The following is a 14,672-nucleotide window of genomic DNA, read 5'->3' as shown; positions in this document are numbered from 1 at the left end:
AAATATTGCATCAGATGCCTGCATATATTATATGCAACCTGACTCATTGCATCACACATTCATGCTAAACCTGCCTAAAACAGCAAGTAACAAACAGCAGCGTAAACAGAGGATCTTCACAACTGTTTCCTTTTTGGCTCCATGCCTACTCTTGCACTGGAAGAGCTGCTGTACTAGAGAAATTGGTTAATGTTTGCTCTTGCACGTCTCATGGCAGACTAAGACACGCAAATAGTAGAAATTAATATTCACAAAAGAGCCATCAGGGGAGAAGGAAAAGTCTTCCCTAAGGTGTGCTGTTAGAGCGTAGTGTGTTTGACTGGCACTTAGGCTCCCTTTTCTTCACGGGGAGAAATACGAGATGCATAATCTGTTTGTACTCCTGACTTTTCCCCACCTAATTAGAATGTTGTTTCAAGGGATTCCTGCGCTTAAGTAGGCAATATAATCCAATAGCTTTACATAGATATGGTCTGGGTTATACCATCTTCCAATATAATAGGCTTCAAAGTAGAAACTAATGTTGTCTTCCAGAGGGGCAGGAAGGAAAGGATACAACCAGAGACTTCTGAGGACTGAAAGGCATGTCTCACAGCTGATCTCACAGGAACGGACTTGTCTACAAGACCTTACGTAATCAACAAAATGAACTGAAATGTGACTCAGTGCCACCAAAAAAATTCAAGAGATGGGGAAGGCTTATAGCTTCAGTGGTCAGGGCCCAGCTTTGAACATTATTGTACAGTTGAACAGTGAAAAAAGACATTTTGCAGCCTCAGCTGTTTAGTCTCCTGTTCTGCTACTGTACCGAGTAATGCCAGAGAAGACTGCTGAGATCACTGCTCCGCTGCGAACCAGGTTAATGGACAGCTCCTAAATACAGTGAGATCCTCAGATGAAGACAGGCCAGGGAAGTCCATCTACACCTCCTGCTTGTATATTTATGGCTTTGGCTGAGCTCTGAGTGCAGCGTACCTGAGAAGGTAGAAGAACAAAGACTGGGATTTTCAAGGGGAACTCAAGGCTTTCTCCATCCTCTGAAACAGTGAAGTGTACACATGATAAGCCAAGAGGGCCTCTCCGTGCTGTAGTCACATGCTCTGTGGAAGCTGTAATCTCACAAGGACACAGATATGGCCATGCAAATATGGGTTATGCCTATACTAACAACTGGCATATGTCCCTAGGGCTCCTAAACGGCTTTTAATCTAGCTGCTAACGTGCATGAAAGCTTGTGCTAAAGCAGCTTCATTTCTCTTGTGTTCCTGTTAGCCAGGAACACACTACCCTTCGATACTCTGACTTGAGAGGTGAGGACATAAGCTAGCAACTTCTTGGTTTAAATCTTTGGAGGTGAAAAGGAGAGGAGCTGCCTGCCACACAGATGTCACAACTGCAGGCAGCAAACACGGCAAGAGGGTGGTTGGTAACAAGCATTGAGAAACCAGCTGTATTTTCAACATACCCTTCAACGAATCCACCTCCAGTATAATCCTCCCAAGAACCAAGCTGAAGCTAGCATCTATGCATTTATTCATGCTATCACCACTGCTTCACTCTGCATAGCTTTCCTTGTGTTAAGTAACACATAACGTAACGTAAAATCCTAGTACAGGCTAAATAAGTTGTAACATACCTCAGATGGTCAAAGCAAACCTAACTGCAAAGCTTTGGAAGATAATTGCCTTTGCATCTGCTCAGCACCAGCCTGTGCAAGGCTGCTTCGTCCGAGAGCTGACAGCAAAATTTCAGACATGGGGGAGGCAGAAAGCAGACACAGGAGAGAAAATGCCGCAAACATCTTAAGGGGAGGGCTTGTCTTAATGGATCTTTGTCGTTATTGGATTCAATCGTGGGTAAAGACCAAGCTTCCCTACGACAGCCTGGAAATAAGAACCCACCTCTGTTTCGAGGCCCATCAATAGGTTCCCAAGGCCACTACCTGCGCCAGGCGTTTGGCCCCGCGGGTGCTCAGCGTCGCCGGCTGCACAGAGGAACGCTTGACCAAAAGCACCCGAACTTCTGCCAAGAGCAGTGCCTGTCCCTCCGCACAGCCGTGCCCGGGGGGACCTCAGAGAGAGGGGCCTTTGTACGGCCCTCAAGATGACTCCCGGTGCCAGAAGCGACCTGGCACAGGAGCACAGCTGAATCACAGCTGCAGCAATTACACTAATTGTCCAAGGGACAAAACAATTGCACTTGTCTGACTGGTCAGGGCATGAAGGGAGCCCGACACATTTTTCTTTGTGAAAGCATTTTGCCTTCAAGTAAATTTCCAAAACAAAGTTCCCTTAACTCCAACCATTTCCAGACTTCTTCCTGGCAAGTGTAATTTTTTCTTTCTAAAAAGGAGAGCTTTAAAAGAGATGTTACCCAGGAGAGTAAGATCTCACTGCAGTTGGCTTTCACCACCGTCTGTGGAGGAGATAACCCTGAATTTTCATTACACTGTGATGGGAATTGAGGTCTCAACTCCAACCAGCTCCCTGAAAAACACCTAGGGTGCAGTCCAGGGTCCCTTTTCCTGGTTGCACCTCTGTTCGCCCTCAAATGGGACTGTCTCTGTTACAGAGATCATCCCCGGCCCACGTGCCTCGGGGCCGACGCTCCCATAGCACAGCTCAGCAGGTACAGTGGGAGAGTTGGAGAAAGGCCCATCTGGAACTTGCTGGTGCACAAGCCGTAGAGGAAAATTGCGATTGCTCACACCAGAGGCTGCACCCACACTTGCAGGTAGCCAACACGGCGCACGCGACTCAGAGAGCTGCACTTCGCACCAGAGGCCAAAATAATCCAGACTGATGCACAGTTACAGGTGCTGGCCTCGCTGCAGGTGCAAACTCAGCACCATCCAAGAGCCCCAGAGACTCCACCAAGCTCCCACAGGCGCAAACAAAGCAAAGCAAGGGACATTTCCCTCCCGCTGCCCACGGGAGCTGTTGACGGCATTGAACATCCTGACCACTACCAGCAAGGAGAAAACCCAGGGCTTTCTGCCTGTTTCTTTAGGACCACGAATCAATGGCAAAACTGATGGGGAAGGGCGACTCTGCCCCAGAGGGCCGCAGTGTTGTGGGGCTGGAGGGCCCCAGCAGCCTCCCAGTTGGCGGAACTCGGAACCGGTGTCTGGGCACCCTGGTCACCTTGGTCACACCCAGCGTGTTTTGGTCCAAACACAGCTCTGTGGCAGTTTCCCCTTCCTACCTGGTGCTAGTGAGGCCCCAGGAAAGGGCGAGGGGGTCTGTGTCCCATGGAGGAGACGGGCTTTAAGGATGAAGTGGACAGAGCCAGGGCAAGGGACGGCAGCGGGGACGGCACAGCCAGCCAGGTGAGCACGGGCAGGGAGATCGGCACATAGCAAGAGCAGAGTCCAGCTTCAATTTCACCTCTGAAATGTGGTTTGGGATCAGATTTGCAGAGAAGGAATCTTCCAAGGGAGGAGAGCATGCCAGAGAGGAAAGGACTTCTCTTCCTACACACTCCAGCATGTTTTAAAAGGCAACATAAGCTTGCATTTAAGTCAGTTATATAAATGTTGCTTTCCAAAAGATGAGTGGAGAAGTTACCTACAGAAATGTTGACACAGGGAAAACAGTCGTTTCCCTTTGCAAGAGAAAATATGAAAATATCCCCCTCCCTGGACCAGGGAGGTGCAAGTTCAGTGGCTGAGGATTTTCTTTTGTTTTCAAGCTGGTCAGCCCTGGTACCTTTGCCATCAATAAAAGCTGCGGATGGAGCAGCGTGGTGTTACAATAAGCCCATTGTAACCACATATTTCCATTTAACAAGTGACTGCCAACCCATATTTGATTAATGCCATTAGGAACAAGTGGCCATTGTTTACCTTGCAATTTATTAGAGGTAGCATTTCTAAAAGGGACTTCAAGTAGGCACATAATTTTTATGGACTTTCAATTATAATTGAATACCTAGCTTCATTAAGCACTTCTGAAAACCCAATCTGAAATGATTTGGCAGGAAGAGAAATGGTTCTGAGCCTTAGGACAGTTTTTTAAAGAGAGCATTCAAGATCTGCATGAACTGGAAGACTAACCTATGGCTTTGGCAATTTGTAGACCGCAGAGGAGGAGCTGGTTGGCACAAGAAAGGAGGCAGCCTTTGTAACGGGCAGCGAGAGTGCTCCACCATGCAAAATCCCGCTCATCTGCTGCGCAGACGGCCTTGATCAGGACACCTTTAAAATTGTGAGATACTAAGTAGAAAATTTAGCAATGGAAGAAGTCAGTGGCATCTCAGGTTCTTGAGAGAGAGGGAGCAAACAACACCCAGGAGTTTGGCAGAGGGATCAAAAAAGCAGGACAAGACACTTCGTTCCGTAGCTTTCTTCCACATCTGAAAGTTTTTACCTCATCATTGATTTCATTACCTGGACATCACACTTCCAGTTTAAAAAAAAACAACAGCATAAAACCACAAAAAAACCCCAAAACAACAACAACATCACATTTTATATACACTGTTCAGTTTTTTGAAACAAGTACTGCTACATTATTATTCCACGTGACGCCATGCGCTCCCTGGCCACGGTGGTATGGTTCCTCTGCATCACTTACACCGCAGCCACAAAGCTCCATCCCATACCATCCTCCCTCACCATGGGATATGACCTTCCCGTTCCTGGTGCGTCCTGGCAGAACCCCACACAGCCCCATCACAGCCCAGTACACATAACAAGCCAAAAAAAAGAGACGGGTAAAAGGGAGGGCACCCAGACACAGCATTTGCTCCTGCGTCACATGCAAAAGTTTGCAACACATCCCAGGTTTGGCCACAGGAGAAGCAGAGTGAGAAAAGCAGTAAAGCAATTCCCTTTCCCCCTCCCTGCAGAACAGCAGCTGTTTTGTAGACTGAAATGTATACCTTTTGCCCTACAGTGTTAAAAAGGAATTTCCAGTCTTGGAAATCCCTCCATTCCCTTTTCAAGTCACCTTCGACATGCTTCGCCCGGGGTGTCGCCAACCTCGGGACGTGCAGAGCGCTGGGAGCTCCTGACAGAGGTCCTGCCGGAGACCCACATCAGCTCCCCCATGTCCGCACAGACATGCTCACCAAAACGCAGCGCTCCTTCAGTTCTTTCCCAGCCAGCTATTTAATCAGTTTGTTTAGTGAAAAGGAATGCCTGAGACCTGGATTTAAAGTGCTGAACACCTATGCCAACGCTTTCGTTACAGTGCAAGGAGCTTCTGAGACCCTTTAAGAAGTCACTTCGGAAACTCCATTTGCCCCAGCACCTCTCCATAGAGAAAAAACTGAAGTACATGAAGGAAAGTTTGACCATAATCGGGGACCGCATCGATCTGTTTCTGCAGCGGTACTGCAGAGCCTCGGAAGTTGAGCATTGGCAGAAGTAAGGGTCTCCTCTTGCCCGGCAGCGGTGGTACCGCACCGGCGATGCTCCCAGCGGGCATTTAGGCGCCTACTTTGGCCCTACGTTTCCAGGCACTGGAAATGAGATTGGGTGTCAACAGCAGACTTGTGCAGCTTGCTCTAACTGCTGAATGCTCACAGATTTTGCAGATAATTTTAGCAGGGGCCATATGGCACTTACTCCTGCCTAGCACAAGGCCAGTTTTGATGTGCTGTCCATCAGCAACATCCCTTTGCAAGTAAAGGGGCTCCTACATGGCCACCTGAGTTAATGGATAATCCTTCCCATGCTTAGGGAAGAACAATTCTTTAAAAGTTTATACACTTGGGGGGGAGGCGAGTGTGGAAGAAAAAAAGTTGTGGTTATACTTGCCACGCCAGAACTAGGGAGCAGGATGAGGAAGAGGATGAAGTTTGTACTCGCATGCATAATCCATGTGTCTGTCTTTTCCCCAAGGATGTTCTGGCGGTTTGTCTCGCTCTTCTCAGAGATGGATGCAGAGCAGCTGCAGAAGCTGTATAATTACATCAAGAACAATCAAATGGATGAGTTTCTGGTAAGCAAACAGGAAAGTTAATACCCCACAGGGCGTTCTTGCTGGGCTAACTTTAAGGGGATAACTATACCATGCAGCTTGCACAGGTTGATCCAAGTTAAAGGAGAAGCCTGCTACTGAGAAGACTTTATCAAAAGGCCACAAATCCTGAGATATTGCCAGTTCCTACCGTAACGCAGGCACTGAGCTATCGCAGCCGCCAGCAGCTCTCTCTGGCTAGCTCTGGGAAGCCGAGCTGTTGTCCCCAGCACCATGGTTTACAATTTTTGGAGCTGTTTGCTGATCCCCTGTTTCCAGTCACGCTTTACAAAACTATGGATCAGATTTGGTCTACCTGATGGTATAAAAGTTGAACTTTGAAAGAGGCAACTAGTTCAGGTAAAGCCTGTGTTTGCCAAAGCTGAGTTCTGTGCCCCAGCATCAGCTACACAGGGAAACTAATGAACAGTTTCCTGAGAACACCGACTCTGAAGGGTTAACCCATTTAAAGCACACTCATAGCCAACCACAAACATATCTCCTGAGCAAAGGCTGAATACACCAGGAAGTTCAAAGGTCCAAAAGAAACACATAATTTAAGAAGTTTATTAAAAAGAAATTAAAAACAGATCTACAATTTTTAAAAAAGTCAACTAGGAAATTTTGTGGTGTAAATTAGAAGACAGCAGCAGGCAAGACCTTGTCGGGTTCCCGGAGCACAGCTTGCTTCATGTTAAAAAGGGAGCTGTGGTCATCCGATAGCTGGCAGTGATAAGGCCATAAATAAGTTTAAGGCCACAGGTAAACAGCTGTCTCCTCCAGTTAGAGAGAAAGGGGGAAGCTGGCCACACAGTTTTTGCTTTTTTCCTTTTGCAGGGAAGCAAAACCATTTATTTATTTTTAAGGCTCTAAAAAGATATTCCAACAATGAGGAAAATCGAGTCTATTGTAAAGAAAAAAAACACAACACCAAATGCAAATTCCTGTTGCTAGCATGAGACACCCGAGATTAATTGGGAGATATTAAAAAAAGCAACTGGCAGCCCCAGGAGGCAGGCATGCTTCTCCCTTAAACTCGCGAGCGCCGCGGAGGGTGAATCGAGCTCCGCTTCCAGCATGGCCCTTCCCAAAGGCTCAGCTGAGCCCAGGACACGACCTCGGCTGAGGACAAGCCCCGCTGCTCCCACAGAGCGCGTGGCTGAGGGTAGCTCCCCATAGCTACCTCAGAGCAAGTATTGAAAAGCAAATAACCCCCCAAGCACCTTCCCGTCTTCTTGCTCCCCTAAAAAACCGCACAACTGAAACACACAGTTCCACATCTTCCTTTCCAAGGAAAGGAAAAAAAAAAAAAAATCATTAAAAAAAGAGAAAAAAACCCAAATGGTGGGTGAGAAGCATTAGTCACGCTGCGTCGTGCGCTGTCGGGACGCACCGGCGCGTGCCGAGGAGCGTGCACCAACCTGCAGCCAGCAAGAGCCTGCCAGCTACGGCTGCGCGGCGCTGGGGACGAGGCTGCCTCCAAAAAGGCCGACAGAAGAAGCGACAAATCCTGCCGTTATGTAACGGTTGACAAATGCCTTTTGTTATGCAAGACAAGTGGGAGAAAAAATAAGCATCTTTGCCCTTTGTGGGAAGGGAACAGCAGTCGGCTCCCTGCTAGAGCATAAACAACAGGCTGCGGATCCGGGAGGGGGAACCGGCGTTCTGCACAACAGAAATAGATTATTTGGAAACGCCTCATTATTTAGATGAGTGAGCACAAAAAAACAGAATCAATATGTAATTAGTAAGCGATTGAGGTTGTCAGCACAGTAATTTCATAATTTTGTGAGTTTTGTTAAAGGAGAGAGGCTAGCAAGCAGCTGTCCGCTCTCCTTGCTCACGGGTTATCTCAGAATCAGGGATATATGTCTCCTTCCCTCACATCTGGGCTTTTAAGCCTTTTTTATTACTATTATCAAAAAAATCCCAAAACCCAAAAAACACAACCACATTTGAATTTAAACTTTGGTCCCAACTCTCTGTTTTTAGACTTACTGAGAATACCAGACCACCTTCTCAGAGCGAGAACAGAGCATCATTTTCCTTTGCAACCTGCTGGCTGCCGCACACTGCTGAAAGCTGTAGAAATCAGCCCCCCGTCTCAGTCTGAGAGAGGAAAGAAATAAGTCTTCTGGGCTCTCTGGGGCTCTGGAAGTTTTAAAAAAAGAAAAAAAGAAAAAGAGCATGACCACGGGCAACACAGAAGTTATTTTTCCCTGGGGTAGCCCAGCCGGGCGCGCGGCGCTGGCGGCCGCTCTCCGTCCCACCGCCCTTCGGCCGTTCAGCGCAGGGCCCCACGGCCACTCCAGCCGTCCTCCCAGTGCACAGCGTGCCACAAAGCGACAGTGACATCCAGTGGCAGCGCGCACCCGTCCACAGCACCCCCCACCCGGGACAGTGGGGCCCAGCAGCACCCAGGTCCCCGTGACACACGCTTGAGCCTTGGTTCAAACGCAACCACCGAACGGCACCGTCAGCTACAGCCCATCTCCCCACGGTGCCTGAACTATGACAGTCCTCTCCCTGCGAAGGGTTCTTGCTTTGAAACACAGATTTTTAGGTGCTGGGGTAGATTGGGCTGCACAAATAGCTGAGCTGGGCTGCGCATCCACGCAGAGGAACGGAGACAGCACAGAAAACACAGCTTTGCAGAGGCCAGCGGGGCTCGCTGCTGGGTCGGATGAAGCCTCGGATCTCAGCGGCGAGGAGCAAACACTTCACAGGGCGAGGATTCCCGCAGACAGTAGAGTCGTTTCTTAGCTCGTTCCTGCTGCCACCCAACAGAACCGTGGTTAAGCAAGAGTTATTGCCCAAGCATGAGTCAATGTGTGGTGTTTGCTCATGTAAATATATTTTAAAGTGTTGTTTTTTTGGTTTTTTTTGTTTTCTTTTGTTTCAGCAATTATGCTGTCCTTCAGAAAACCCAGATCCAGTTCCAGGACTTGAAGGAAAGAAACTGAAGCAGCTTTACGTCACTTGGGGTCTCTGCAGAGGTACAAGAGACGCGCAGGAACACCTGGGTCAGAGACAGTCACCACCAACACACCCTCAAAGTTACCGCCCAGCAGCAAGGATGACAGATGAGAGGTACGTGCAGTAGCCAGTATCACGTTGGCACCAAGCATGAAAAGCATCTTCCTGCTCAAGTAGAGCCACCTACGCTTGGCATTTTTGCAAAAGGTTCATCAGGTGAAGACGTGATCAGTGGCGGAGCCAGAGGAGTTGGGCAGGTTGAACTGCTGTCTCAGAAGAGACACGGGAGTAGGTAGAACAGCAGCCAGAGAAGCTACTATAGCATGAGGTAGTAGTAAGGAAGGAGAAGACATCCCTTTGTTGGCCCGTGTCGGTTGGCATTAATTAGTGTGTCTTTACATAGCAATCTGGCTATGTAAAACATACTTGTGGTTCGCCGTTGGGCCCACCCCAGCAGAGCCACACACGCTTGTCTTCTGGAGCAAAAATGCAGACCAACCTGTAGCAGGCGTGTTTGCTCACCAGAGTCCCTGGCAGCCTGTTTACTCCAGCCAGAACTCCGGCATATGCAAACCCCGAAGGAGGAATGGAAAAGGGACATGGGAAGCAATTGCTGACGAGATCGGCTTTGCCACAAGCAGGTACCACAGTCTGCCTGCGGAAGGAGGATTTGTCCCACATAAGCCTATTTTCAAGCTGCTAAAATGCAATCACATGTCCTGTGGGAGTTCTCATGTACTCATAACCATCTTGCTTTTCATCTCTTTTCTCCACAGTCTCTCTGTTTACCTCTAGAAAAGTCCAAGCTGGTATTTAACAGCTCTGAGGGAGCACTTAAAATCCAAATTGATAAACTGAAAGTCAAAAAACAAGAGCTAGCTAGACAGCGTGATCTGAGTAGGAGTCCCACAATAACCTGCCGGCTACGCGGCTCCAGGCAATCCTCCTCCGCTTCTCTGCTTCCCTGTAAGAATGGGGAGAATACCACCCAACCAATTCTTACGTAGATAAATGCACCAGAGGCACAAAGTGCATGAAACGCTAAAAATTAGTGCAACTGAAACGTAATGAACATAGCAAGGGCTTGGGATTGTGTGAGCACCTGGGTGACGAGCTGTCACGAGCAGCCTGGTGTTCCTACATATTTCTGGTGACAACCTATTTGTAGCATTGAACCACACGCAGGATCCACCCAGTAAAGCCCCCAGAGGACAGCTTGGGCATACCAGTACCCGCTCCTGTAGTGGATACAGCTTCTCAGGGTTCAGCCTCCCATTTACTTTGTGGTTGTTTTTGTTTTTAAGGTTCTCACAGACAGCTTCGGAGGTCGGCAGGAAGACAGAAATCAATTGATACAGTATCATCACCTGAACAAAAAGCAGCAAATAAAGAGTCTTCATGGCTTCCCAAAACCACAAAATACTGAAATACTTGCAGCGTCATAGCAACAAGCTGTGACCCAAGCAAAATGAAAATTATGCTATTTTAAACCGTGTGATCTTATTTATTATTATCCTGGAGCTTCCCAACGGCTGCGCACTAGATCGAGACTTGATCGAGGGTGTGTAAGTATCAGACCTACCTTTACTATTTGTAGTATAAACCCCAATAATTGAAGAACAGTGTTTGTAAGGCAACGGGCAGCTGCTCCTTTCCTTGCTACGGCAGAAACCCTCTTCTGACGAGAGCAGCGTCTGTTCCCCATTCATGTCTACTCAAACATACATGTGCACACAAACCCTCCGCACGGTCAGCAGCCGTACCGACCAGGGAGGAGGGAGCGAAAGAGGAAGGGAAGAGACCAGTGTATGGAATATATTCTGGTAAAAAAAAAAGGTTTCATAACTTTTACACACACACTTGCCATTTCTAACTGTTTTAGGCAAACAACGGCCATGAGCCTGTACACACATCAGTGTTCTTCGCAGATGCAGCAGCTGCCATCCATCGATCCAGACCGAGATGGCTGTAGCTCTGTTTGACTGCTGCTGCAGGACAAGACTCCTCTGAGAGCTAACGCTTCGGGACAGGAATAATAAGTCACAACAGTAACAAAACTGGCTGGTTTGTAGTGTAGGGTTGGCTAGATTTGATGGTAAATTTGATGATATACAACATCAGAAACATCAATAGCTTGGCATGGAAATTTTTTAGTCTGATCAGTAAAAAACCCAAAAATCCTTCCTTGCTACATGCTAAAAATCAGATGGTTGGGTAAAGGGTTTAGTTATTGCCTTCAGATCTGAACTCAAGCAAGAAAAATCCCTCCTAGATCCCTTTGGAAGGGCAGATAACACCAGCTGCTTTTAGAATCAAGACAACAGATTTCCTTTTTAAACGGCATCTTGGATCACATCCACAGACCTTGGCAAGAGACTAAAGTCCCTGGCTCTGCTGCCCGCGGGGGCACCGCTGCCAAGCGTACGCAGAAAACTGGTCGTGAGAGGTTGTGAAGGAGGATGTTGCGCGTTGCCTTCACCGGGCAACAGATTCGGCTTCTTGCCTCGGGTTTCATTGTACGTAAGAGCAGACGCTTGCGTGGTTCAGAAGAACGTGAGGAATTTTCTTAGAATAATAGAATATTTCTTTCAGCTAAAGGTTTTGAACTCTCTCGATAGCACACACTCCAAACCAAATGTAGTAGCACATGTAGCTGCATCAGAAAAATACTGTATGCCCTCAAAATGTCACACTTGTTTAAGACATAACTGAGCAAGATCAAAGCCTGCTCAAGACTTGGATTATTTTACAGTTTTTCCAGTAGGACTTGAGGTGACTTAAAAGTGACAGGAAAGCTCTCAAGGAAAACTGAGCTCTGCCAGAAATAACCTCACAGTTTCCTGACCAGATGACTTGGGCAAAGAGAAAAGATTTCACCTTTGGAGGTCCCTGCTCTAAATGTATGACGAGAAAACCTTTGGTACAGACTACAGGATGCATCCGCGCTACTCCTGCGACGTTACAGGGATTGCTTTTTCCTGCAGTTTAATTTTGGAAGCTGACAGGCAGCGGTGCTACCACAGCAGACTTGCACAACTGCACGGCTTGTAGCGCCCAACGCACATTTCCTAACCCGGGCTGTTTGCTCTATTCCATTTAAATGGAGCATCAGGGAATTCATGGAAATGTTGCACAACCTTAGCTTTGGCTCTTAAAGAAAGTAAGATCTTAACGCGTTTTATAAATTGCCAATGCGTAGTGTAGAACCAAAGAAAAAACAAAGAAAAAAAGACACAAACCCCCACCTTCCCCCACCAAACCACAACCTGAAGAGATGCAAGCCGAGGCCGCTGTTGACAGCTAAGTTCAGGACAGCAAAGCACACATTTTGTGCCGTAGGAAGCAGAAACTTTGTTTGGTGGGAAACAAAGGATGTCAGGAATAAGCAGAACTTGTACTGGCCACGGCCCCGCAGCAGCGATGCCTCGTGGCAGCCGGTCACCCTGGGATGGACACGTGTCCCCAGGCCAGGAGCCAGCCCCGCCAGATGCACTACGCTTTCTGCCTCTCCCTGTGCTCCAAGGGAGTCCAGGGGAACGTTTCTCTTAATGCTTTAAAAAAAGCCCCAAACCACCCACAAACCAAGCAGCCCCCCCCCAGCAGCCAGTTCTAGGGGCATTGGGAGCACATTTCGTCAGCATGAGGCAGAGCGTGATCCTCGCTATGTCAGCCTTTTGGACTTTGCTCAGATGAACCAGGGGAGGAAAGTCATGACTGGGAGGCAGCTCTTACCCACCTTGATTTGTTGCCTTCCCAAAAATCAGCAGTACGGCCTCGTACCTCTGTTTTCAACAGCAGGTTACTTGTACCTGGGCAGGAACAATTTGGGGTTTTGTTGTTAATTCTTCCTTCACACCAGCTGAAGCAAATAGACTTTTTACTGAGTCCCCTGTTGTTGGTTTGTGCTTGGTAGTTTGGCTTCAGCACTCCCGAAACATCAACATTTCCCTGGGGAAAAGGGAAAGAATTGAGAAAGTTGCAGGAACACACGCGGACGCCTGGGGACTTGCATCTTTCACCCATATAAATTTGGATGGATACGACGTATCGGGCTACACAACCACAAAGGGGACTGCCACGGCCCTGAGGGCTTCAGCCTCAGCACCTCTGGAGTCATCCTGGTTTTACAAAAGGTGAACCCGGCACAGAGACCTTACCTGGGTTCCTCAGGGTGCGGCACATTCCAGTTAAACTCGGCCTCCCAACAGCTGGACCAGTGTTTGAAGGCATTTTTCCTTAGAAAACTGAAATTGCAGACTTGGGAAATGAGGGTTGAGCGCACAACTGGAGGGTTATAGGGCACTTACAGCCAAATTGAAGACAAACTCAAATGACTCAGAAACCTGATGGTATAAAAACAAAAGCTCCTAGAAATGCTGCTTTCCAGCAGCCACACAAGATGCTTTTGTGCGGTGATTGCTCACTTGCACAAAAGACTTTGTGTTCCCGTGGCTACTTTAGGGGAAAAAACCTCAACAAGCAGGGAAGGATCCACGTCCGACAGCTAACGCGGGCTCTCACCCTCCCACGGTTCACACTCCACAGCGATCCGATGGGCTGAGCCGATTGCCGCTGCAGCTCACAACACCATCTGTAGTGATTTGCCTGTAAAGGCATCTTGACATCTTCACTTTGTACCCACGAGAGCAGCCAAGCGTTAAGGATTACAGCAAGTGCCCAGATGAACGTGGAGCAACTGGCACGTACGGCGTGTCAAAGGTGAGAGTCTTCAGAAGCGCCATGAAGGACCAGAAACAACATCATGCCATTTGCTTTCTCCTGGAAATGCTCTCAGACTGCCCCATCCCAGTGAAACGTGGAAGCCTGGGAGAAAAAGGGTTTCCCTGGATCTGGACACCAGTACAAGACACAAGGACCACCACCCCACCCAAAGTCTCATTCCAGACCTGCTCTATAGACTAGAGCAAACGAGACCCTACCCATCTGCTCCTGAACGCAGGGAACAAACCCGCCTGCTCCTTCTCCCGAGGCCTCGCTGGGTGGTTGGGATACAGCCGCCTTCCAGGAGCTTTTCCGTAGCTGGAAATTGGAGAGAGCCGCGCGGCTCTTCGTTGGCAGCGAGGTTTTAGGGAAGTTTCCAGATAAATCTACGTAAATGGTCACTCGAATTATCAACAAGTTGAGAAGGGGAAGAAAACAGAACCCAAATGAACTACGGCACCTCTCCCCGTGGAAGCGCTCTCGTATTATAGAGGACATGCCTGGAAATTGGGTCTGGTCCATGGAAATAGCCAGAACCACCTCCTCGTTGCAGCTTAAGACATTTCAGCTTAAAACTGGTGGTGGCTTCACAACGCTGCTGAGCACAACCTCCTCCTCCCTCGGAAGGGGTAGGACGTTCTTCCTCCTGGGCATGTGCAGGGCTGGTTTTCTTTTTGTTTTAAAAACTCATTACAGTCAACTAGCAATAGCTAAAGGTATTCTCACATACAGACATCACCACTCGGACATAGTATAGTCTGAACTACAAATACCACTTCATCTGTTCTGGGAGTGCGTTGTCTGAAGAGTCTCATTTCAATAAATAGAGTAGAAATACTAAATAGAGTAGAAATACTAAAGCCATCAAAACATATAGCCCAGTTAATTGCTTCATTTTTAATTCAACTGCTGGCATATCAGAAGATCCTAGGTGAAAAGGCAGCCACATTTACAACTCGATGTACAGTAAAGAGGATGAAACACAAAAGGAAGGGGCTGGCTACAATGAAA

General features: G+C 48.0%; 1 protein-coding gene across 1 annotated transcript; it reads left to right on the top strand.

Moving 5' to 3' along the window:
• Positions 1–3,250: 3,250 nt before the first annotated feature.
• Positions 3,251–14,055, top strand: LOC104628134 (chromosome unknown open reading frame, human C17orf64). Its single transcript, XM_010296623.1, has 7 exons — positions 3,251–3,328; positions 4,077–4,205; positions 5,193–5,368; positions 5,846–5,945; positions 8,866–9,053; positions 13,553–13,658; positions 13,900–14,055. Exons 1-7 carry the CDS (start codon positions 3,251–3,253, stop codon positions 14,053–14,055), a joined length of 933 nt encoding a protein of 310 aa, XP_010294925.1.
• Positions 14,056–14,672: the final 617 nt, after the last annotated feature.

This window comes from Phaethon lepturus, unplaced genomic scaffold, assembly GCF_000687285.1.
Source record: "Phaethon lepturus isolate BGI_N335 unplaced genomic scaffold, ASM68728v1 scaffold1021, whole genome shotgun sequence".
Classification (NCBI taxonomy): domain Eukaryota; kingdom Metazoa; phylum Chordata; class Aves; order Phaethontiformes; family Phaethontidae; genus Phaethon; species Phaethon lepturus.
This window is presented reverse-complemented; position numbering and strand designations above follow the sequence as displayed.

What these genes read in the sequence shown, in the direction of transcription:
- LOC104628134 (XM_010296623.1), top strand. Translation starts at nt 3,251, where the DNA reads ATGGAGGAGACGGGCTTTAAGGATGAAGTGGACAGAGCCAGGGCAAGG. An exon ending in ATCAGGACACCTTTAAAATT is followed by an intron (nt 4,206 to 5,192) that starts GTGAGATACTAA and finishes CTTTCGTTACAG; the next exon opens with TGCAAGGAGCTTCTGAGACC. An exon ending in GCACGTACGGCGTGTCAAAG is followed by an intron (nt 13,659 to 13,899) that starts GTGAGAGTCTTC and finishes TCCTGAACGCAG; the next exon opens with GGAACAAACCCGCCTGCTCC.